General features: G+C 31.7%; 2 protein-coding genes across 2 annotated transcripts; one reads left to right on the top strand and one right to left on the bottom strand.

Moving 5' to 3' along the window:
- Positions 1 to 228: 228 nt before the first annotated feature.
- On the bottom strand, positions 229 to 13894 carry LOC111703258 (carboxypeptidase B). The gene is made up of 17 exons (XM_023475149.1): positions 13811 to 13894; positions 12453 to 12568; positions 12268 to 12307; positions 12153 to 12214; positions 11754 to 11812; positions 11347 to 11404; positions 8720 to 8803; positions 8334 to 8404; positions 7985 to 8066; positions 6264 to 6328; positions 5700 to 5759; positions 4986 to 5050; positions 4624 to 4730; positions 3614 to 3720; positions 2172 to 2266; positions 1629 to 1694; positions 229 to 346 (listed from the first exon to the last, which is right to left on the bottom strand). Exons 1-17 carry the CDS (start codon positions 13845 to 13847, stop codon positions 276 to 278), a joined length of 1245 nt encoding a protein of 414 aa, XP_023330917.1. The 5' UTR covers positions 13848 to 13894; the 3' UTR covers positions 229 to 275.
- Positions 13895 to 14801: 907 nt separating this feature from the next.
- On the top strand, positions 14802 to 23167 carry LOC111703245 (uncharacterized). The gene is made up of 14 exons (XM_023475133.1): positions 14802 to 14852; positions 15283 to 15336; positions 15573 to 15645; positions 16195 to 16250; positions 16583 to 16634; positions 17346 to 17412; positions 19331 to 19382; positions 19934 to 19999; positions 20765 to 20805; positions 21430 to 21453; positions 21508 to 21587; positions 22129 to 22205; positions 22439 to 22548; positions 22899 to 23167. The coding sequence occupies exons 1-14, from the start codon at positions 14802 to 14804 to the stop codon at positions 22972 to 22974; spliced, it is 879 nt and encodes a 292-aa protein (XP_023330901.1). The 3' UTR covers positions 22975 to 23167.
- Positions 23168 to 23212: the final 45 nt, after the last annotated feature.

Consider the following 23212-nt stretch of genomic DNA (forward strand, 5'->3'; position numbering starts at 1 on the left):
ACTTTGATATTTAGAAAATTTTACAAACTTTGTGTATTTTTAAAAATTTTTTTTCATGGATGCTAAAGTAGGTTTATATGTTACTCCTTGATTTCAATTACCTGACTTAACTTAAGATCTGAGCCTGTTGGAGTAGGCATCGTTGCATATAATCATTGAATATCTATGAGAAATAGAAAAAGTACATTTTTGATAAAAATTTTTTAAATGAAATGATTATTTTCCGAAAAGTATATGCTGTCTTTTATTGAATTAAAATGTATTAACTACAAATATTAAATTTGTTTTCCAAATTCTCTGATGATAGCTCTTGCAACTGTCAAGTGAAAGGCCCAGGTTTCCTCGCCTAAATTATCAAAATTCAGAAAGTGAATGTTCTTATTGCAGATCGGTGAATTTTTTTACTTTGTTAAATATTTTTTTTCATCATTTGTTATCGACCCATCTCCTTCAGCAAAATGGTTTGTTCCGTGAATTTGTTCTTTCAGTAAAATGAGTTGTTCAGTAAAATTGTTCTTTCAGTAAAATGATTTGTTCAGTAAAATCGTTCATACAGTAAAATTGAGCGTTTTAGTTTGATTTTTTTGTTCATATTTAAAAAAAAACTTATTAAACTTAAAGAAATCTTTAAAATATTTGACATTTTTTAACAATATTTGTCAACAGCAATTGAAATGAATGCAACACATTTTCCACTACTATGTAAATTAGCAATTTGTCCAACCAAACGATAAGTTTTGTTTTAATTAAAAAAATGTAAAATATGAATTCCTAAACTTGTTTGGTTAACCTGGAAAATGTTTTGCCAAACTTGGAAAAGACTTATTTTTACAAAATGCACTGGTTAGAAGAAACTCTATTGTTGTGCTAAACCTAAAAATCTACACTTAATACAAAAATCTATGAAACATTTTAAAAGCTGTAAAGAATATGATAAGGTTTTAGGAATAGCTTAAAGATTTTTATTTAGACTGCAAAACAAACTTTATTATGAATTTTTTAATAAACTAACGAGGCCTGTTTATCCATCATTAGGAAAAAAATGCAACAAAGAGACCGCATTGATGAGCGTTTTCGAAGTGTGTTTTATTTGTTGGAATAATCTGGTCAGGTGGGAGAACAAAATCATATTTACCTGATGGAATAATCTGGTCAGGTGGTAGAACAAAATCATATTTATCTGTTGGAATAATCTGGTCAGGTGGTAGAACAAAACCATATTTATCTGTTGGAATAATCTGGTCAGGTGGTAGAACAAAATCATATTTATCTGTTGGAATAATCTGGTCAGGTGGTAGAACAAAATCATATTTACCTGTTGGAATAATCTGGTCAGGTGGGAGAACAAAACCATATTTACCTGTTGGAATAATCTGGTCAGGTGGAAGAACAAAACCATATTTACCTGTTGGAATAATCTGGTCAGGTGGTAGAACAAATTATATTTACCTGTTGGAATAATCTGGTCAGGTGGTAGAACAAAATCATATTTACCTGTTGGAATAATCTGGTCAGGTGGTAGAACAAAATCATATTTACCTGTTGGAATAATCTGGTCAGGTGAGAGAACAAAACCATATTTACCTGTTGGAATAATCTGGTCAGGTGGGAGAACAAATCATATTTACCTGTTGGAATAATCTGGTCAGGTGGTAGAACAAAACCATACTTTCCTTTGTCTCTTAACTCCATAGCTTTAAAAACAAAAATATTTTAAATATAAGAAAAACTTTAAGGTTATAATAAAAATTTCTATAAATCTTTGTTAGGTACGCAAATTTTATGCAACTGTAGATTTAAAAAACAACAATTGTGTCACCCTTGGATGACTTTAAATCAAGCAATTCCAAAAATCAAATTCAAAATTATCAAAATGATTGAATTTTCGTGCAATTGTACTGCAAAAATTGTAAAAACAGCCAAACAAAATTTTTGCAGAATTTGGCGTAAATAACTATTAAGCATTTAGCTTGAGAAGTTGAGAACATAGAGTTGCTCAGGGTGTTTATAAAATAATATATAATTAATACATATTAATATTTATAAATGATATATGATGAAAAATTTCAAAAATGTTTGTACTTCTGAGCATCCATAAACCTTCCCTGGGTTCAAATTTGGGCCCAATGGGTTCAGCTGTTTTGTACAAAAATCCTTGATTAAAATATTACCAAAGCTGTAAGGAATTCCTGCCTCTCCTAGCGCCCAATCTAAACTTCCTCCACTAGCAATATACAAGAGACTAGGAATGCTTCCAACCTCATATCTGAAAGAATAAATATGACAATGAGAACCAGTATACAGTTGAATTCTTTTTTATTTTAGTTTTGCAATTTCGTTCTAGATATTTCATCAATATTTTAAAGCAATTTCAATGATATTTCTTATGGAAAAGAAAGTACAAAGACAACATTCATTTTGCAGTTTCTGGTTGTCATTGTATCAAAAGAGCTTTATTTATATTGTAATAATTAATGGGTTCAATCAATTAGAATGCAAGATGTAAATCTTAGGGATTTTGAGATCAATCACTTGCTCCCATGGTTGGGGTATGCACAAATGTTTCACTCTATGTTCCGTATTCTAATTCTTGTAAATCCCTTTAATTTTTTCTCTCTAGATATCTCTCAAAATATGAATGAATGGGATTTATCAGCTTCATAGTTTATTTGTTAAGTACATCTGTATAAGGCTATTCTTGTTAAATCAGTTCCTTTAGATATTCTAAAAGACCATAGTTCAGCTACTTTCAATGTCTCATTCAGCTCAAATGTCTCGTTCAGCCGCTCTAATTCAACATCTATCTGAGCAGCTTCCTCAACTCAATATATCGTTCATCTGCTCTGATTCATGAGATGCTTCTACGGTAACCCTAGCTGCTATTGTAGTTGTTCCAGCCAGAGTCTTCACTAATTTAGCTGCTTACTTTGCTGGACTGGAAACAAGTCTGTGAAGAGCTATCTACAAGGACTAGGGTCTACTGCATCATGATCTCTTGGTACTCAACTGCTTCTACAATAGATCTGTCAAGAGCAGCATCTCCTGTCTCAGGATCCTCTGGTTCTGCTGCTGATTCCACAACAGGTCTGTGAAGAGTTGCTCTACAAAGAGCGGTGTCCCTGTACTCAGGATCCTCTGAAGAGTTTAAAGCAGCCTCTAATACTGGCTGGGTAATCTAGTTTTCCTCTGTATGAACACTCTATAGCTGCTCCAAGTCTCCAGTAGCTCTGTTCATAGAACCAAATGGAGAATATATCTTGGTCTGTAATTGGAATGGAAATCTATAGTTCTTCTGTGTGTCATGGAAGTCCTAGTTCTCCTGTGTGCCATGGAAGTCCTAGTTCTCATATGTCTCCAGGTTCTCTACTCCATTCAGATTCAGAGGAAGGGGTGAGGGGTTTTAGTATCTGATCATACTCTAAATATTACACCATACTACAATATTACAATATTTGATGATTGTATAAATCCAGGGGCATATACAGGAGGAGGAGGGGGAATAATGGGGTTAAGCCATGATTTCCAGGAGAGATGCTGCCCCCCAGCCCCCCCTTTTTTGGAAATTATTAAATGTAAGGACAAATTCCTGTATGCACCCCTGTGTATAACGTACTCAGTTCCATGAACAATAAGTAGCTCTAGAACAGCTTCAAAAGCCAGCAACTGCATTTCTAGATAGTTATCTGGATGATCAAAGCTCCAACCCCATGGTAAAAGAATCTAGAAATATAAAAAATTTAATCTTTTGTTAATTTTGTTTCAGAAATTCTATTATCAACTATTGGAAATATTTTGGAATCTCTCTTGATTAAAAGTCCGTGAATATGTGGTTAAAAAAACCAACCTTAGAGGGAGTGTTTGCGAAAAATGAAAGGGGGTATAGGCTTGCGCCGAAAATAATCGCTTTTGATCACTTCCAAACTTCTATCTGTTGCTTCTATAAGGATAAAATTGTTAAAAACAACTCATACTGATGAACGTAGCGTTCATACAAATTCAGAAAGTTGCAATATAGTACTCAAATTATAAAATAATAAATTTAATTTAAAACAAATCATTCAGATATTACAACCTAAAGTATTATGAAATATTTACCATATACAAATGCGTCGAAAAATAATCGATGACTATAGGTTGTAATATCTGATTGATTTGTTTAAAAATAAAATTGATTATTTTACAATCAGAGTCGGATATTGCAACTTTCTGAATTTTTATGGACGCTACGTTCTTCAGTATATAAGTCATGTATAACAATTTTCTCCTTATAGACGCAACAGATAGAAGTAAGATTAGTAGCGATTAAAAGCAATTATTTTTTTGTCGTAAGCCTATACCCCATTTCATTTTTGCAAAAACTCTCTTTAAAATACAATTCCTTCTAAATGAATACATGCTTAAAACCAGTATAAAGACAACAAACTTGTGATAAGATATTTTTTAAGTTGCTGATATCGTTAATATCGACATCAATTTCTAAGAAAAACGTTTAAATTGCAAAAATTATCATAGAGAGTAGAAATCGTTTAAAAGCTTAATAGAAATAAAAATTCAGCTTCATAGTATTGTATCAAAACACCCTATTTTGTTCAGGATATAAACATTTCTTACAATCTAACTTACATATTGGCTGTAAGAGTGAAGAGTATTGAAGAATTTGATCTGGCCTTTCCGTTCTAGTATAAAGTCTCTGACATTTCTGTTTTCTACCTCAGAAAATGCTTCTTTACCTTAAAAAGGGTGGTTTCAATTGACTGTCCATTTATGTTGTGGCATTTCCAATTCACAATGTTACCCTTGAGCAAGTATGAAGAAAATTTTATTTTTTTTATCATAAAAAGTGTTGAATTCTGGCAATTTCCTGCCCACTCTTCATTGGAAAGGTTAAACATAACGTTAAAATTTCTTTTAACGGTATTCATTGATATTTCATTTTTAAAAATAATTATCAATATTATCATTATTGTTATTGTATCTATTATTACCCATGTAAGCTTCATCGCAAGGATCATTTGATGATCCTCCTTCATTCCAATGGAATCCCCAATTTCTGAAAGAAAAAAATATGAATTCATAATTGAGGTTTTCTTTACGTAGTAAATATTTTAAGATAATTTTATTCTTATGAAGAATTTGATGTTTTATTGGACTTTTATTGATTATGGACTGTTTTCTTAGGTTTTTATTTCAAAGATTTGTACAGATTAAAAAAAGCCATTCAGGCAGTATGCCTGAGGACTTGCAGTAAGTATAATAGCCCCGCTTTGAGCTTAAAGTGAGGGGCATGTTTTAGTTAGAAAAGTTAAAAAAAAACTGAACAGCCTCAGACCAATACTTTTTGAGTTATCTCCAAAAAAGATCAGGCGGAATAGGGTTAAGCTATTTTTACTAACTAATAATAAAACTGTTTGAAAAAAGTCTGTACGTTCCCAGCAATATGCCTATCCTTATATATTTATATTTATCCAGTTACCTGAAAAGGATAAGATTCAAAAGACGAGCAAAAATTCTTAAATATAACGATCTTAATGTTAGATTTGGTTGTTGCCTTCAATCTTTCCTGGTAATGGTTTACTAAATTGTTTGGTATCAAAAGAAGCTTGTGTTCAAATGCAGAGATGCATGAATGTAAGAAAAAAACCTCAATAAATTCCATACAGTTGTCTCTGAAATCTCATCCTTTGAGAGTAATCCTGTACCTGTTTGCATCAGTTCCAAAACATCCATTGTCATTTGGGGAACGAGTTTTTCTCCACAGCCTTAATTGAGTGTTCACAAAAATTAAGAACTACATTATATGTAGCAAATATAACATTAACTACAGTTGGACCCAGAACTTTGGAGACATCGAAAGAATTTATAAAATTTTATCTTGACAATTTTTCAATGAGTTTTACACTATTTTACCTATGTTTCAGTAAGTGTAAAATAAAGAAATATTCATAAAATCTGCATGAAATATGCGGGAAGCGTTTTAGAGAGTTCCATATAATAATTCAATTGAAAAAATAATCATCTGCAGCAGTGCTCCATTATCAGTAGGTTTAGAAGATGACATTTTGTAAATTCTTTCGATGTCTCCGATTAGAAGATAGGAATATTCAGTTTATGCCAATATTCATAATATGTATAATTTAAAATGGATTATCCCAACCCTCTTTTCATGTTTTGAGAACACTCCATTAAGTAAATTTAGCAAAATTCATCATTTATTCATTTTGAAATCAAATGTTTGTTGATATTTTATTATGTTTGATGCTCACCTGTCAGTGTATGAGTAATTATATCCATCTGGGTTGATATTTGGAATTATATACCAGTCCAATTCCTGTTTAAAGAGTCTGTAAACGTAATTTTAAATGACCCTTCCATTTATAAAGTGATATGAACGATTCACAACAGAACCATTAAAGGTTTTGTCTGAACAAGTATGAAATAGATATCCATGTTTTTTTTTTAATTTTAACATTTTGAATTTGAATTTTAAAAACTGATTATTTTCAAATGTAGTTTCTCTAAAAATCGATCACTTATGCAATTTTCTCCTGCAGAAAAAAATAAAAGAATTATCAGAATTAAAGACTTTTCAAGCTGAATTTATAATGACGTTATATTTTACATCTTTGATCAGATAAAAGTTTCAAGTGTACTGTTGTGAATTGATCATTTTCTATTAGTCGAGGTTCACTTAAAAATGTTGCTTACAGCCCCTTTTTTCAAAGTTTTATCTTTATCGGTTTGAATTAATAACAAGAAGTATACTTGAACTTGGTTCGAATTCTATAGTAAACTTTTTAATGGATAGAAAATTTAAAGTCATTTAAAGTCATTTAAAGTCGTTTTTAGAGAGAAAACTTAGTCTAGAGAGTGTGTCTGTCTAGACATCGTAGTTTAGCTGAGAGTGTAGCATTGTAGAGAATTTTAATAATCTTTTGAGACCTATAAGAGGTTTGTACAGTGTAAGACCACATAATCGAGATCTTTAAAATCCTCCTGGTGCTTGCACCCAGACAGGTTGTGACATGGCACACCTGCCCAACTACGCTTGGCACGTTCCACCTTTTTTTAAATCGTTCCGTTTCATTCTAGAACGAGAGCCTTTTGCTAGATTGTTTGTTCCTCTTTCATTCTTGTTTCAATCCTTCCAATCACATTCCATTCCGTTCCGTTCTTGGTGTTCTTAGACGAAAACGGTTTTTTCCGATTCTGTTCTATTCTTTGTGTTCTTTGTTGAGAACAGTTCCATCCCCGTTCCGTTCCCTTCTTTGTCAAGAATGGTTCCATCCTCATTCCGTTCTTTGTCCATATGAAATATGAGTTTGATGTCACATCTGTGGGTCAAGAGTGGTTGCACTGGTTCGCCTGTGCAAGTAGCCTGAATCTAGCCTGCTTGGGGCACAACTAAGCCCGCTGGTAGCTATTCTTTTGGAATGACAGTACATAGCCAGGACCGGGTCAACACAGTTTCCTGAGCTTGTCTGTGCAATGATCTAATTCAGAGATCGCTAGGCTAAAAGTTGGTCTGGGCCCTCAACCTGCTATTAGATAATAAAATGCGGACTGGGAGAACTATTGTTTAAATGGTGAGGACAGATTATTAGAATGGGGAACAGGTTGCATTAGGGAAGGGGGAGGGGAGTTTTATTATTTCTAAATGATTTAAACATTTTTCTGATTTAAAATGCGTTTCCGACTTAGAATGCATTCCTGATGATAAAAATGCCTTCCAGATTTTAAAGTTCTTTTCAAGCAATTTCCGTTCTAATGCATTCTGTGTGTTCCTTCTTTTTTTCAGAACGTTGGTATTGTTCTTGATAATTCCGTTTGTTCTCATGAAAGAACAATCGTTCCCCAGGAACAACGCCCAACCCTATACATATATATATGCAGGTTGCGGCGCAGTTTATCTTTCGTAAATTTGATGAGTTATCTATGTTCTAAGATTTGAATATTTTAAGATTTTCATGTTCAGAATGGTCCTTACCTCTGTCAAGTCAGGATGATCACTATTATTCTCCAATAGTTCATTTATCATATAGGTTACAGTGGCAGGAGACACCCATTCTCTAAATATGATCATATATGATACAGTGGCAGAAGACTAAAAGGTCGGCCTGGGTTTTCAGTAAGGATTTTTTTTCTTCAGAATTTAACACAGCACACTTAGTTCCTCCGTAGCATTTAGAAGGTAGATTTAATCTTTAATCAGCTAAGAAATTTTCAGCTGTTAATTTCCAAAAGGTTAACATTCTCAATAGCTTCAGAAAAGGTTCCATCAGAAACCAAATTGATTCTGGAAAGAATGGAAACTCTAAAGTTCACATTATTCTAACCTTGCATGAATCCCGCCATCTATCCAAATAGCTGGCTTATTTCCACATCCTCCCTTACATACACTCAATACCTGCAATTTGATGTTAAAAACTATTCTAGTGGCATTTTTCCGTTATTGGCAATTTCCTAAATGGCATTTTGCCTTTTTAAAAATTGTTCATTTGGGAAAAAGTTGTTGGAAAAATGTCCAACTCCAATATATTAATTCCTCAATTTAATTTTATAACAATGCAGATATATGCTCTTGGAAAAATATCTAAAACAAGCATTGTAAATTTTTATGAAAATGATGTCAACATAATTGAACAATTTTAACAGTTTTATCATCAACCATACAAAAACTTTGAAATTAATAAAAAATAAAGGTTATTATTATTTGTCATACCCTCATGTCATTTCCCTCATATGATTGTCCAATTGAAGACACTGATACATAATCATAGGTAGAAACCAGAAAGTCCATAAAATCCTGGAAAATGTCCTTTTTAACAATTTCAGCTTTGAACTCTGAAAGGCACCATTTTAAGTCATTCTCAAATTTTCGTGGATTTCTCAGCTTGAATTGATGCATTTTAAAATTTCAACCAACCATATAAACCTTCCTGAAGCCTTGGGCTGGGCCATGTTTCGTAAACAAAACGGAGGTTTTAGAAAATTAATTGAAGAGTCTATTAATGAATTACAAAAACCTTTAATTTTTAAATCCTTAACAAAACAGATTAGTCGTTATGGAAAAAAAATTAACGGTGAGAACATAAACGAAACAGAATTTTTTAAAAGGTGGATTTCTTTTTTTGCTGTAAATTGTATGAAACTTGTAAAAAAAATGTTTCTTTATGTGTTTTGACTTTTTTAAATGTCGTCTTTTGTGTTCACAACCATTAAAAATTTCAGAAACAGTTAACTAAAATTTGTTTAATGCTTTGAACCATTTGGCTAAGCTGTTTACAATTTCATTAACCGTTAATGAATTAATTCTGTAATAACATACCATCAATAGACGGAGCTGTTAAGGGTTGTCTATGCCGTTAATAAAATTGAGATCATTAACTAACAGTAACTTTAAAAAAACGGAAAATACCGTTAACAAAACAAAGTTTCATTCTTACCCTCTAAAACTATCAGCTATCTGAGAGTTTATTTAAAAACGGTTGGAGCAAAAAGTTTTAACATGCCCACTGCCCAGCCCTACCTGGGCCCCAACAACATAAGTAACATTTAATTATAATTTTAAATATTTCTTTTATATTTAAAATAAAGTTTTATAATTACTTACAAATTAATTATTAATATTGAATTTTCATAATCAGCGGCTGCGGATATGATATGAATGACAACCTTCAGTATGAAATTGAGCGCCAAAATTGCAATCTGATTTTGTTAATTATAATCTATTAAAAATTATTTTGTTGTTTATTTTGTGTTTTTTTTTAATGGTGCCCTGGTAGGATCTTCACAAGCCTGTTTTAGATCACAGGCATTCACAGGGTTACCCCCCTCCCCTCCACCCTAAAAAAACCATCTATACGCCATGATTAAGATATATTCCATTCACAGGATTTTCTTTAAGGGGAGAGGGCAATAACTCTGTGTACACCCTTTTGATCTGAAATGTACTTGTTAAGACCCTATACCAAGGCCCCATCTTCGCATTGTGATCAAGGCGCCATCAAAGTGCTGTGATCAAGACACCTGTATGGCAACATATCTGGCTGCTTTAAGTCCCAGGCATGGTCCCAGGGGGTAAGGGGTGGCGTGGACAGCTGGGAAAAAGCATCAGACAGACACACACTTAGCGAACAAAATAACCTATTGATGTATTGCCTCCCGGACAGAAGGTTCACTTGTTTAACGTTATTAAGGACGCCTTCAGAAAAGTCTTAATGGTCTAATTCAAGCTTGAACTCTCCTGAAACATTAGGTCTTTATTGCGCCATATGACAGGGACTTAAAACTCAATTCAGGCTTTCAGGCCAAGCCTTGAGGACAGATACTTTTACTCTTAGGCTATTCCAGTTCTACTCTAGCTTTCCTCAAAGCAGAACCTAGGTCTTTGCAGAGGCGCTTCTAACAGTTACTAGGAGTACAGGGAGACAGAGAAAATTGGCAAATCTAGTTAAACGTACACACATAAGAAACTGAAGGTATGAAGGAAAATCTACATTAAAAAACACAAGATAATCAACAATGGATGTCTGCATTCATCTGTCAATGCTGTATTACCCTGGAAAACAGAGGGGTTGTTTACCTCTCCATAGGTCTACGATTGCTCTAGAAAAGCTAAACTTGCACTCCTGAAAACCAGATCTCTTGAGCCAGTTTCTAAGTAAAACCTACAATCCATGTGGAGATTCTGACATTGGGTCCTACAAATTTTCAAAATTCCATGTTTGTTGCAGTGTTTCTTTTTTCCACACCCTGTAAAAGAGCTAGGAAAATTACACATTAATTGTGTATAGATCTATATTTAGTATAGTCATCATGCAACAATCTACAAACCTGAAGAGATAGCAAATATCAATTCTAGAAAATTTCATTATTCTTTGTGAGTTCAGAGTCAGCAGCTGAGATATTGAATTTAGAAACATATGATGAGCTAAACTTCCTTGCAACAAACCAGAAATATCGGACAGAATTAAAAAAGAAACAGAGATTAGCAGAATTCTGAACCAATGAATAGATAAGAAGAATGTGCAAACTATTTCAAATACAAATTATTTTGAAAATATCAAAAACAAATATTGGGGTGCTGTATCCCACATGGAGTTTTTGAGGTCCTGGGATCCCCCTCCCCCCCCAGGGACCCAGGGGGGAGGGTCCCAAGGATCCCAAAGTGGGAAAATTGTAGTACTGTAATACTATTAGAACAATTTTGTACAATTTTTTAATTTAATGCTTAAAAAATTTTTTTTTAATAATTTGCTAAATATAACTCTTAGGCCATTTTCCCCAGTCCCCTATACATAATTCAGACCCCCCCCCCCCCCAGCCTTTACATGGTTAAATATTTACATGCATATCCTCGACAGGATGATAAGAGGTCCAGTCCATAGCATGCTTTGATCCAACCCTACAATTCAGAACAAATCATTTTAAAGAAACTTTTAGTCATAAAACAAGTATTGATTTTTAAGGACATTAAAAACGCTTTAAGACAATATTTAAAAAAATAACAATCATGAAAAAAAGAAAAAAAATATGCTTTTGTCACAAGTTTCCTTTTGTTGTTAAAACGTAACTATGGTTGCTGAATTTTTTGTTATGGATAGCGCTCAGCATAATATTTAAATTGAATAATTTAAATTAAATTCCGGGATATAAAAGAAATCCATGTATACATACATACAAATACAATTTAAATGAGCTTGTTAGAACCGGATTTAAAATATAAAAGTTTTAACCTCAAGCCTAATAATTACCTGGATTTGTCTCCTTTTTTAAACCAGGTCTTACTTTCCTTTATAAGTCCAGCCAAATCCTAAATACGGATCATATCGAGGTGTCCCCCAATAAATCCCTTTTTCTCTATCTTTTATTATTAACACTATCACCTTTGTAATTTTTTTGTTATAACTTTAAAACGGCTTACAATTAAACACTCAAACTTTTCCCTTTTTTAACTTTATGCTTGTGAACAAATTTAGCAAAATACTGGGTTTTTTATGCATGATCAAACGGCTGGTCGGTGTATCAAAAAATCAAGAATAATCTATAACTATAAAGATCTATTTTTAACAATTTTCTGGCTAACGTCTGGAACTTTCCAAAGCCTCCCCCCCCCCCATAAGACAAAGTTACAAAAAATGAAAAAATTTTACCTCAATCATTACAGAAAAATTAATACCAAGGTTTTGAAATTCTTTTTCCCACACAGTTTTATCTAAAATTAAAAAATTTAATTTGAACTGTTAAAATTTTAGATGACTGGCTCACCTTTTAATTCCACTCTGACATCTACATTACCCAAACGAACCTAAAAAATCTTATTGGCTGAAGTATTATCTTTTTTTCAATAGCCCTTGATAATAACATTTTTTGGAATCATCAAGCAAATATACTAAAGTCGAAAAGAGAAAAATTAGGAAAGATGGGTTAGAAGTTTAAAGTTAAATTAATACCTCAGTCCAGAAATCAGCTCCATTATTCTGTAGGTTCTGCAGATATTCAATCTGATTGGGAGTCTGGACTTCAAGTCTGTACACTTGGTCTCCATTGTACTCTCTACACTGTACACCTAGTATAAAGTTGATTATTTACACTGCACACTGTACACCTAGTTTCAAGTTGTTTATGCACTGTACAGTGTATACTGTAAACACTGTATACACTTTGTTAAAAGATGTTTATGTACACTGTAGTACACTGTACACCTAGTGTAAAGTTGGTTATGTGCCCTCTTTTCTTTACACCTAGTGTAAAGTTGGTTATATACACTGTATACTGTAAACGTTGTTTGTACACTGTACAGTGTATACTGTACACCCATTGTGAAGTTGGTTATGTACACTGTACACTGTACACTATACACCTAGTGTAAGGTTGGTTATGTACACTGTACAATGTACACTGTACACCTTTTGTAAAGTTGGATATATACACTGTACAATGTACACCTTGTATGTATCACTGAACACCTTTTGTAAAGTTGGTTATACACTGTATACGTAGTGTAAAGTTAGTTATGTGCACTGTATACCTAGTGTAAAGTTAGTTATGTGCACTGTATACGTAGTGTAAAGTTAGTTATGTGCACTGTATACCTCGTGTAAAGTTAGTTATGTGCACTGTATACGTAGTGTAAAGTTAGTTATGTGCACTGTATACCTAGTGTAAAGTTAGTTATGTGCACTGTATACGTAGTGTAAAGTTAGTTATGTGCACTGTATACGTAGTGTAAAGTTAGTTATGTGCACTGTATACGTAGTGTAAAGTTAGTTATGTGCACTGTATATGTAGTGTAAAGTTAGTTATGTGCACTGTATACGTAGTGTAAAGTTAGTTATGTGCACTGTATACGTAGTGTAAAGTTAGTTATGTGCACTGTATACGTAGTGTAAAGTTAGTTATGTGCACTGCACTGTATACCTAGTGTAAAGTTAGTTATGTGCACTGTATACCTAGTGTAAAGTTAGTTATGTACACTGTACATTGTACACTTTACATCTATTGTAAAGTTGGATAAACACTTTACACTGTACATCTAATGTAAAATTGTATTGTACACTGTACACCTAGTGTAAAATTGTTTGTGTTCATAGTACACTATACACTTATTGTAAAGCTGGTTATACACACTGTACAGTGTATAATGTACAAGTGTTGTAAAGTTTCTTTATGTACACTGCACACTAAACACCTAGTTAAGTTGGTGATATACACTGTACACTGTACACGTAGTGTAATGTTAGTTATGTACACCTAGTGTACTCGGAAAAGAAAAGAAAGAAAAAGATTGCAATGAAACTAAAAAACCTACCAGCCAAGACCCCAAATATAGCAATTAATGCTAACATATTTCCTACCAAACTAAACACATTTTAGTAATATTGTTATCTTGACATATTCCTTATTTACTTATAGCTTTGTCCATGTTCAATGTTCATATCTTTAAGAAAACAAAACTTTAAAAACTAAATTTAAGAAGGAATACAGATTTCTTGAGTTTTGAACGCAAGTTACATATTTTTCAGTATCTCTGATAAACATAAAATATGCAATAAGAGGGATACGTATTAAAAATAACCCCCCCCCCCTCTAAAAAAAACTTTGCTGATGGGGTATTTTTTTACTGTGGAAACAACGTAAGTTTAATTTTTACAGTTAATTTGTCATCGGAAAGCTCTATATTTTAGTTATTTTAGGGTATATTTTGTAAAGAAGTCGTTTTTGTTACACTTAAAACTACTTTTTGAGTATAGGTCGAAAATCAAAACATTTTAAAACTTTTTACTGAGATAGATGAGATCAAATACTTTTGATGAAAAAGTGAGCTAATATACTGATTGATACTAAAAAAAATTTATGAGATTTAATTTGATTATTTCGACAATAATTGCTAGAAGTTTTTAGATGCTTTACATCTAAAAACTTTTAGCAAATATTGTCATTGTATATAACAGTATCGAAAACAATTTACAGTTTTCAGCTTATTAGGTAATAGGTTATACGAATTTACGAAATGGGACTTAAATGACATGTCATATACAGTCGATTAAATTTAGAGTTTAGACGTCAGACAAAGGTCAATTTTGGAATTTACACTTTAGCATGAGCAACCTGGAGTTAGAAAATTAAAACTGTTTTTTTCTAACAATCTTTTCTAGCAGAGGAGATATGATTGAAAATTTTAAAAACATATTTTTAGCGGGAGTTGTTTCTAAATTCGCGTTCTTTAAGTATACCCTGTACGTAAATTTTATCTTTATCTTTTGTGGTTGAAAATAGATTTGTTCTTTCATATTTACAAAATGTCAGCAGAAGCAAGAATAACATTTTTAAAACTAAATAAAACATACAGGGTGATTTTAGAGAATAATCTTTAAGGATGTTCGGGTGAATAAAACTTGTAGGCGGGTTCTAAAGAATAAAATTACTAGGAGATTTTTAAACATTATAGGGTGATTTATAGGGATAACCAAAAAACCTATGGAATAATTTTGGTCTTTGTTTTTTCTTTCTTTTAATCATGAATAAAGAGATTTAATTATCCATACTAAGTTTTAAAAATAAGTTAGTTTCAACATTCCAAATTTTAGGGAAAACAGATCTACAGCTGTCTGGTTATCACTGTTATAGACCATTTTGAATAAACAAAATTTTTAGTGGAAACCGACTTGAACTGACAAATAGAAAATGGTCCTATTTTCTTCAAATTTGACCGAAGATAAGACACAAATTTACAGTTGGAAGATTTATTTTTATTATATCTGTTATACTCTAATCTATAAGATAGGTGATATAGTGGAAGGAAGTGTTGTGGTAAAGACAGCTTCACTTCTTAAGGTAATTAAATTTGACTTTATGACTATGCAGAGGCAAAGCAACATTTTTTTATTTTTCGGTATTTTTTGGGAAAGTCATAAAATTAATGTTTTAACGTAATTTTTCTATTCGTCCAAACTATTAATCTTTCCAAAACAACAATAAAGACCTTAGAATCAAAATTAAAAATTTTAGCACAAAAAATACTGCCTACTTTAAAAATACAAAAATTTACGTTGACTATTGTTGTCTTTTAGCATGATGGAATACAACTTTTCCTGGAGGGATTTGTTCTCATTCAAAAATCTACTGCTTTACTTGAGGAAAAAGGTAAGTAACAAAATATCAACATTTTTAATTTAACAATATTAATTTATTACTTTTTGGAAGATTGAGATAAGAATCCAATGTTATCTAGAAAAAGTAAAGTTATCTCTGCTGGGTTAGCCATTTTGTTTGTTTGTCGTTCCGATCATAACTCATGAACCCCTGGACCGAATTTTGATTGGGGAACTCGTTGAAGCCGCGTGAATGTTCTTAGCTTTGTTTGAAAAAAACAGAAAATATCTGGGTTGACTTTTTGTTGAGAAAGATAAAATTTCCTGGCAAACTGGGTTCCCAAACTGGGTTCCCAAGTTGGTACAAAGAACCACCAAAAGTATTTATGACAGTCAATGTTGGAAATGTTCCAACGACAGCAATAACTATCATTGTTAAAAATCTCAAATTTATCACGATTATTTATTCTTTTCGATCTTTCTTGAAAGTAAATTGAATATTCTGAAATTCAAAAATTCTTCTGAGAGAACTAAAAATGTTGCATATAATACATATTTAATTTTGGTTCAACAATAATTTTTTGAAAAAAGTCTCTTTAAGTTCCTGAACTTGGGAAACAAACTGAACTAATATCGAAGAGTGTCACTTTAAGCAAGGTAATAAAAAAATCTTTAAACATTTTTAAGAAATGTGATATGGTGTTGTTAAAACCGGGAATTCCATTGTTGACTTTATAACTTCATTACGGGAACACCAATATTGGACATTTATAGCACCTTTTAAGGGAAAAAATAAAAATTGTCATTCATATTTGTTTAGTTTATGTGATTTGCAAGAAAAAAAATTTGTTCTTTGGTTATTTTTGTGAGGTTTTCAAAATTTGTCTTACTTTTTATTGGAAATCTTTAGGCTTTCTGGGGTGAAGCCAATAATGGACTATAGCGCCGTGCGAAAGAGTTTTAATAATAAATGATAAGGCTTTGTAAAGGGAGGAAAACTGATTGCTGGGACCTACGAGTTTGATTTTAAAGCTAAGCTAGGTGATTTAAATTATAACTTTAAAAATACAGTGAGACCCATAAAACTATGCAAAAAGAAGACGACTGTTAAATTCTAATATGTTTAACTAATGCACATGTAATAAAACACTACGCAGACCCATATCATTTAATAAAGGATTATTTGAGCTACCGATAAAACTATTTGCTTTATAACATCAAATACACATTATATTGCTTACATGTGTTCTTCCTGTATAGCCACTGTTTATAATTAATTCTGTATGTAAACAACAGTTTTGAATAAAATCAAAATTTGTATTACCGTTTATGACAAACATCAAGATTAATTGATTTTTTCAAACGAAAATTTGAAAAATCTAAAATTAAGTTATTGATCAAAAGAAACTTCACTAAGCAAGTGATTTGCAAATCAATTATTCTTTACGTAATAAATTATTCGTTGATCAATGATTATTTGATTACTCAATATTTTTTCTATTAGTCAACACATTATTGTTTAATAATCAATAATTTGAATTAATCAACAATTAATGGACAGATTTATCAATAATAATATTTGTTATCAGTTAATAATCAATTAAATGATTAATCATTGATTAATTAATTGATTAATTAATATTTAACTAACTGATTAATTAGTAATTAATTAATTAATTAATATTCAATTGATCAGTTAACTAATCAATTGATCAATTGATTATTCTATTAATAATTGTCCCAAAATACTAGAACGAGGCGAGGTACCTCTGCAAGAAACTAACCATGGCGCCTGTATCTCTATTCAGTATTTTGTCAGGTTATTCATTCATTACGTAAAACTAACTACAAGTAGGGTTGTTAATCGTTTTTAAAAACGATAGTTTAATGGTCTTTTTTTGTTTTGTTTTTTAATGGTTTTCAAAAACTATCGTTTTAATAAAACTTTTTGCAACCGTCTTTTATACAATTGTTTTTTTAAACGATCGCTTTTTAAAAAAAACTGTATTGACAATTATGTTAATGAGCGTTAACGAAGGGTCGTCGTTAAAAATCGTTAACTAAGTGTTGTCGTTAACGATCGCTAAAGAAACGACGAACTTTTTTGTAAAATCTATCGTTTTTGAAGAAAAAAATTAAATGCAACTTTATTGAATGTCGTCTTACATGAATTTATAATTGTGGGGAAGCTAAAACTTTTTGATATTTTCTTAAAAACTACTCCATGATAAGTACAGAGGTCTTTCAGGTCGGTTTTCTCTCTTCGTTAACGATACGACGAGTTTTAAAACGATAGTTTTTAAAACAATCGTTTTAAAAACGACCATTTTTTTAAAAAAAGAACTTTTTTAATAAAAACTAACCAGAACCTTTTTAAAAACGATCGTTTTTAAAAACGTTCGTTTCGTTTTCGATTTTTCGTCGTCGCTTTCATAACGAAACTATCGTTTTTAAAAAAAGATGAAATCTTTAATATCCCTAACTACAAGGAACAACATCCTGTCTGTATCGGTATTATTTCAGTCACATGTTTACCTGCATTCAAAATCCGTCAAACATTGCGTTAGAGACCATATACCTAAGTTTAAAATTGCATGATCTGTATCGGATACAACACGTGTTCTGTCATGTTAGAGACCATACACCCAAGTTTAAAATTGCATGATCTGTATCGGATACAACACGTGTATTGTCATGTTAGAGACCTTACACCCAAGTTTAAAATTGCATGATCTGTGTCGGATACAACACGTGTACTGTCATGTTAGAGACCTTACACCCAAGTTTAAAATTGCATGATCTGTATCGGATACAACACGTGTATTGTCATGTTAGAGACCTTACACCCAAGTTTAAAATTGCATGATCTGTGTCGGATACAACACGTGTACTGTCATGTTAGAGACCTTACACCCAAGTTTAAAATTGTATGATCTGTATCGGATACAACACGTGCATTGTCATGTTAGAGACCTTACACCCAAGTTTAAAATTGCATGATCTGTGTCGGATACAACACGTGTACTGTCATGATGTTAGAGACCTTACACCCAAGTTTAAAATTGCATCATATGTGTCGGATACAACACGTGTACTGTCAGGTTACCCAGTGTAGAGTAGACCCAGATTTTGCTTTGCAATAAATGTAGCCGGGCAAGTGCTTATTTACTTAACAATTTCGAAGATGAAAAAATATTTTTTTTCTGAATGCTGCACTGTTGGAATACCTTTCTGCTCTTCAATACCACAGTCAACCAATATGTGCACACTATAGTGCAATAACTGTTCAGAATTTCGTCAATTACTTATTTTAAACTGAAGTTAAAAACAAGTGTGTCGTAGTTCTTTCAAATGTTTATGTCAGTACTTAGTAAGGTAAGAAATACCAAGGTGTTGTGACACTCTTAAATGTATATTGCAGTACTTAGTAAGGTAAAAATACCAAGGTGTTGTGACACTCTCAAATGTATATTGCAGTACTTAGTATAAGGTAAAAATACCAAGGTGTTGTGACACTCTTAAATGTATATTGCAGTACTTAGTAAGGTAAAAAATACCAAGGTGTTGTGACACTCTTAAATGTATATTGCAGTACTTAGTAAGGTAAAAAACCAAAGCGTTGTGACTTGTGATACTCTTACATGGCAAATTCTCTATAAATCATGAACAATTTTCATCATGCCTGGATCTCTGTGCCTGAAGTTTAAAAGAAAACATTTATTCAATTTGCATTTTAGAGTTGAAATTCGTAGAAGTCTTTTACACCAGAATATTGAAACTATAGAAGAGGTAAGCAGCGGCAACTCTGTACTCAGTATGTTACAACTATTTTTAAAGAGACTGTGAACGTAATTTCAAGTAACCCTCCATTTACAGAGTGGCATATCCGATCAACAATGATACCCATACTTTTACTTTTTAATTGAGGTTTTTATTGAAGAGGCTTGGAGCAAAAATGAAGAAATTGTCAAAGTTAAAAATGTTTTTCTAGAAAAGCGACAATTTTTTCCTCAATTTTGATCAGAGAAAGATTTTAAGTGTACAGTTTTGGATCAGGCATATGACTCTGTTTTATGGAGGATCAGTTGAAATTACAATAACTGACAGCTTTCAATTAGGAATTCAATATAAAACTATCAAAATACTTTTTCATATTGAACCTTTTCGTGAAAAGTTGATATAAAATTTCAAAGTGACTAATGCAAAAAATAAAATCTTAAAATAATGTTTAAATTACGAAAGCAAATGTGGGCGATTTTTTCGTCATTCCATAACTTTTTGTTGTTGTATAAATTCTTCGATTTTACTCTCTATCTTTATTATCTTTAAACTTTATTTAGATTTTCCTGGAGGTTCCATCCCCTCTTGATGGTCGGAAACAGCTTGACATGAGCTATTTTCTTACGGAAAGATTTTTTGCAGTTTTTGTCCTGTAAACATAGTAAATCAAGAAAACTTTATGATAAAAAATGTTCACGCTTATTTCATTTTTAATTAAAGGGACTGTTAATTTCAAGTGACCCTCCATGCAAAGATGGCAATTCCGGATTTATAACGATATTCTTAAAACCTTTCGTGTGTACGTCGAGCACAGAGATATGTGTGTGTAAACTGTTCGTTTAGCTTGTATATCAGATGAAAGTTCCGGTGTGCGCTGCCTACACCCCTGAAGTTCTAAACTAAACACAGCACACACTGGCATTTTTAGCTGAAAACAAGCGGGTTACCCTAAGTTTACACACACTGATAGGGATGTTAACGTTTTCATTTTTTGAAAAACGATCGTTTCGTTATGAAAACGACGACGAAAAATCGAAAACGAAATGATCGTCGTGTCGTTAACGATTAAAAACAATCGTTATTCGTTTTCTAAAAGTTCAAAACGAGTGGTTCGTTTTTAAAAACGATCGTTTTTTTCCGAAAACGAAACGATCGTTTTTGTAAAAGATTGAAAAACGAAACAAAAAACGATCGTTTAACGATCGTTTACAAAAACGATTAACAACCCTACTGACACCAATATCTCTGTATTAGACAAATACACAAATATTTCAAGGGTACCAAATTGTAAATCTGGAATTGCCCCCTTTACATCGAATGTTGGAAGGTCACTTGAAATTATGTTAACAGTCCCTTTAAATTATAAAATCTATCAAATATACATATTACAGGAATCAGATGTAGACTCGCCAAAATTAGAAAATTCTCCAAAGTAAGTAGTTTGCTAAATTTTTTAACACAATGGTCATTATGCAATAAATGTCTGTTTACCTTTTTTTAAAAGAGTAAGTTTAAGTTCGATTAAAAAATTTAAGATTTGTAACATAAGTTATGATAAAAAAGTGTATTTATGGCATTTTTCCTTTCTTCTCTTGATGCTAAAGATATAATATATGCAGGGTGTCCCAATAAACATGGGAATTAAATGACTACTTCTATAACGTCTTTGTTCCGAGCGGGATTACTTCGTAAACATAGTTTTGTAGTATCACAGTTATAAACTTGTATCACCGAAAACTACTAGTCTCGGGTTTTCCTGAATGTGGTCTACCATTTTAACCTTCAAAATTGAAGGAGATTCCAGTTTATTAAAAATCAACAAAACTGTTCAAATGTTTAATATCTCTGTCAATATTAAAGATACAAAGAAGGTAGAACACATTTTGGAAAGCTCATTAGATATTTAATCTTTTTTCGATGCACTTTTAGGTCATTTATCAATTATCGGAAATCAAAGACGATATCCAAGTCGTCTCTCGATTCCCATGATGATTGGGACACCCTGTACAATATGTACATTATTTATACAACATACATAATAATTTATTTTTTTAAGGTTTTCTATAACAGGGGAACTAAGGTATAAATTAATAAATATTTAGAATATTGTTTACTTGATAAATTATGATTCCAGTATTGGAGGAATCTGTGAGATTGGGAAACCAATAATTGGAACCTTGCTAGTTGAATCTTCAGATAAAAGTATATATTCAGGTCAAACAAATTTTAATATTCTTTCATCTTTTTCTTTCCTTTTAAATTTTTTTTCTCCAACATTTTTTTATCAACAAGGTTTGCAAAAGACTTCAGAGTTGGTAGAATTTATTCAGTTTTATTTTCATGCAGCTGTAAACTTGTTTTCTCCTTTCCTAGTTCAGCTTGAGCTGTAAACTTGTTTTCTCCTTTCCTAGTTCAGCTTGAGCTGTAGACTTGTTTTCTCCTTTCCTAGTTCAGCTTGAGCTGTAAACTTGTTTTCTCCTTTGCTAGTTCAGCTTGAGCTGTAAACTTGTTTTCTCCTTTGCTAGTTCAGCTAAAGCTGTAAACTTGTTTTCTCCTTTCCTAGTTCAGCTTGTACATGTTGTAGTATTTAAAGAATAGAGTATAAGATTCAAAAAATCTGATTTCTGAACCTTATATTAGGTCGATCAGTTAAGATCTCATCCTGTTTAATCTTAAGCTAACCATGTTTTTTTTACTGCATAACTGTATTCTTTTTAAAATAATTAACAAAAAAAATTTTTTAGTTACTGTTTAGTTATGATTGAACTGCAGAGAAAGGAAGAATGGTCCCAAATTGGAAGTTTTCACTCCTCCAAGATTGTGAGCCTTCAAGTAAATGCATTTTTTAAAAATAAATAAACTTATTTCTTTATGAAGACAAAATTTGTATTATAAATTAAAAAAAAGAACTTTCTGATGTCAGAAAAAAAAACAGGACTAGATTGGTTTTGCTTTTAAATTGCAAACGCTGTTCGTTGTTTTATTTATTTTGATATTTCAAAAACAATGTTTTGATTCGCTTTAAATACATTTGATTCGAATTTTTATAATGTCATTGTTTTCAGATCTGCGACGGAAATGTTCCAAAGAATGCCGCACTACCGATTAAACTAATTTTCCCGCGTTTTAGGGTAGCGCCATCACTTTCCATACCAAACCTCAGTGTACGCTACAGGTACGCCATCTTTCTTTTTAGAAATTTTAGAAACTCCAATTTTAAATATTAAGTAATTTTATCGTACAGCAAAGAATGTGACAGTCAAAAAAGTGTTCAATACGATAAAAAAAATTTATTTAATCTGCACTGTAATTATTTCTTGCCAATGTTTCTATAAACAAAATATTAATAAAAACAGTTCTTTACCGACCCTGAAAACTTTTGCAAGCACCACCACAATGTCAAAAGCTACGACATAAATTTCTTGTTGAACAGAAACTTTATGTAGCATAAAAATTCAGAAATTTTGAATTACGGTGAATTACATGAAGATGCGTGCCACTGAATGTAATATTTGATTTTTTCAGTTTTGTGATAAGTGTCATGTTTGAGAACAAGGACATTGTCACAAAGGAATATCCTATCCATATTGTTCGACGATAAAAAATATGTAACATATATTTGTATTTAACTTTTCTATATTGTGGAAATTAATCTAGTTGTAAATTATATATAATTAGATAAAAATTAATAAAATTTTATAAAAATATATTTGATTTACAGCGGTTAATTATTTAATGTTATATTATGAAATTCAATCTATATCATGAAATTAGCCAACCAATCAATCAATCAACCAATAAAAAAGATTATTCCATGGGAAATTTTTTTTAAATGACTG

This window comes from Eurytemora carolleeae, unplaced genomic scaffold (genome assembly GCF_000591075.1).
Source record: "Eurytemora carolleeae unplaced genomic scaffold, Eaff_2.0 scaffold150, whole genome shotgun sequence".
In the NCBI taxonomy this organism is placed as follows: Eukaryota; Metazoa; Arthropoda; class Copepoda; order Calanoida; family Temoridae; genus Eurytemora; species Eurytemora carolleeae.

What these genes read in the sequence shown, in the direction of transcription:
- LOC111703245 (XM_023475133.1), top strand. Translation starts at nt 14,802, where the DNA reads ATGTCAGCAGAAGCAAGAATAACATTTTTAAAACTAAATAAAACATAC. An exon ending in TGCTTTACTTGAGGAAAAAG is followed by an intron (nt 15,646 to 16,194) that starts GTAAGTAACAAA and finishes AGTCTCTTTAAG; the next exon opens with TTCCTGAACTTGGGAAACAA. An exon ending in AACCTCAGTGTACGCTACAG is followed by an intron (nt 22,549 to 22,898) that starts GTACGCCATCTT and finishes TGATTTTTTCAG; the next exon opens with TTTTGTGATAAGTGTCATGT.
- LOC111703258 (XM_023475149.1), bottom strand. Translation starts at nt 13,847, where the DNA reads ATGTTAGCATTAATTGCTATATTTGGGGTCTTGGCTG. An exon ending in TATATTTGGGGTCTTGGCTG is followed by an intron (nt 12,569 to 13,810) that starts GTAGGTTTTTTA and finishes ACTTTATACTAG; the next exon opens with GTGTACAGTGTAGAGAGTAC. An exon ending in GATGGCGGGATTCATGCAAG is followed by an intron (nt 8,067 to 8,333) that starts GTTAGAATAATG and finishes GATCATATTTAG; the next exon opens with AGAATGGGTGTCTCCTGCCA.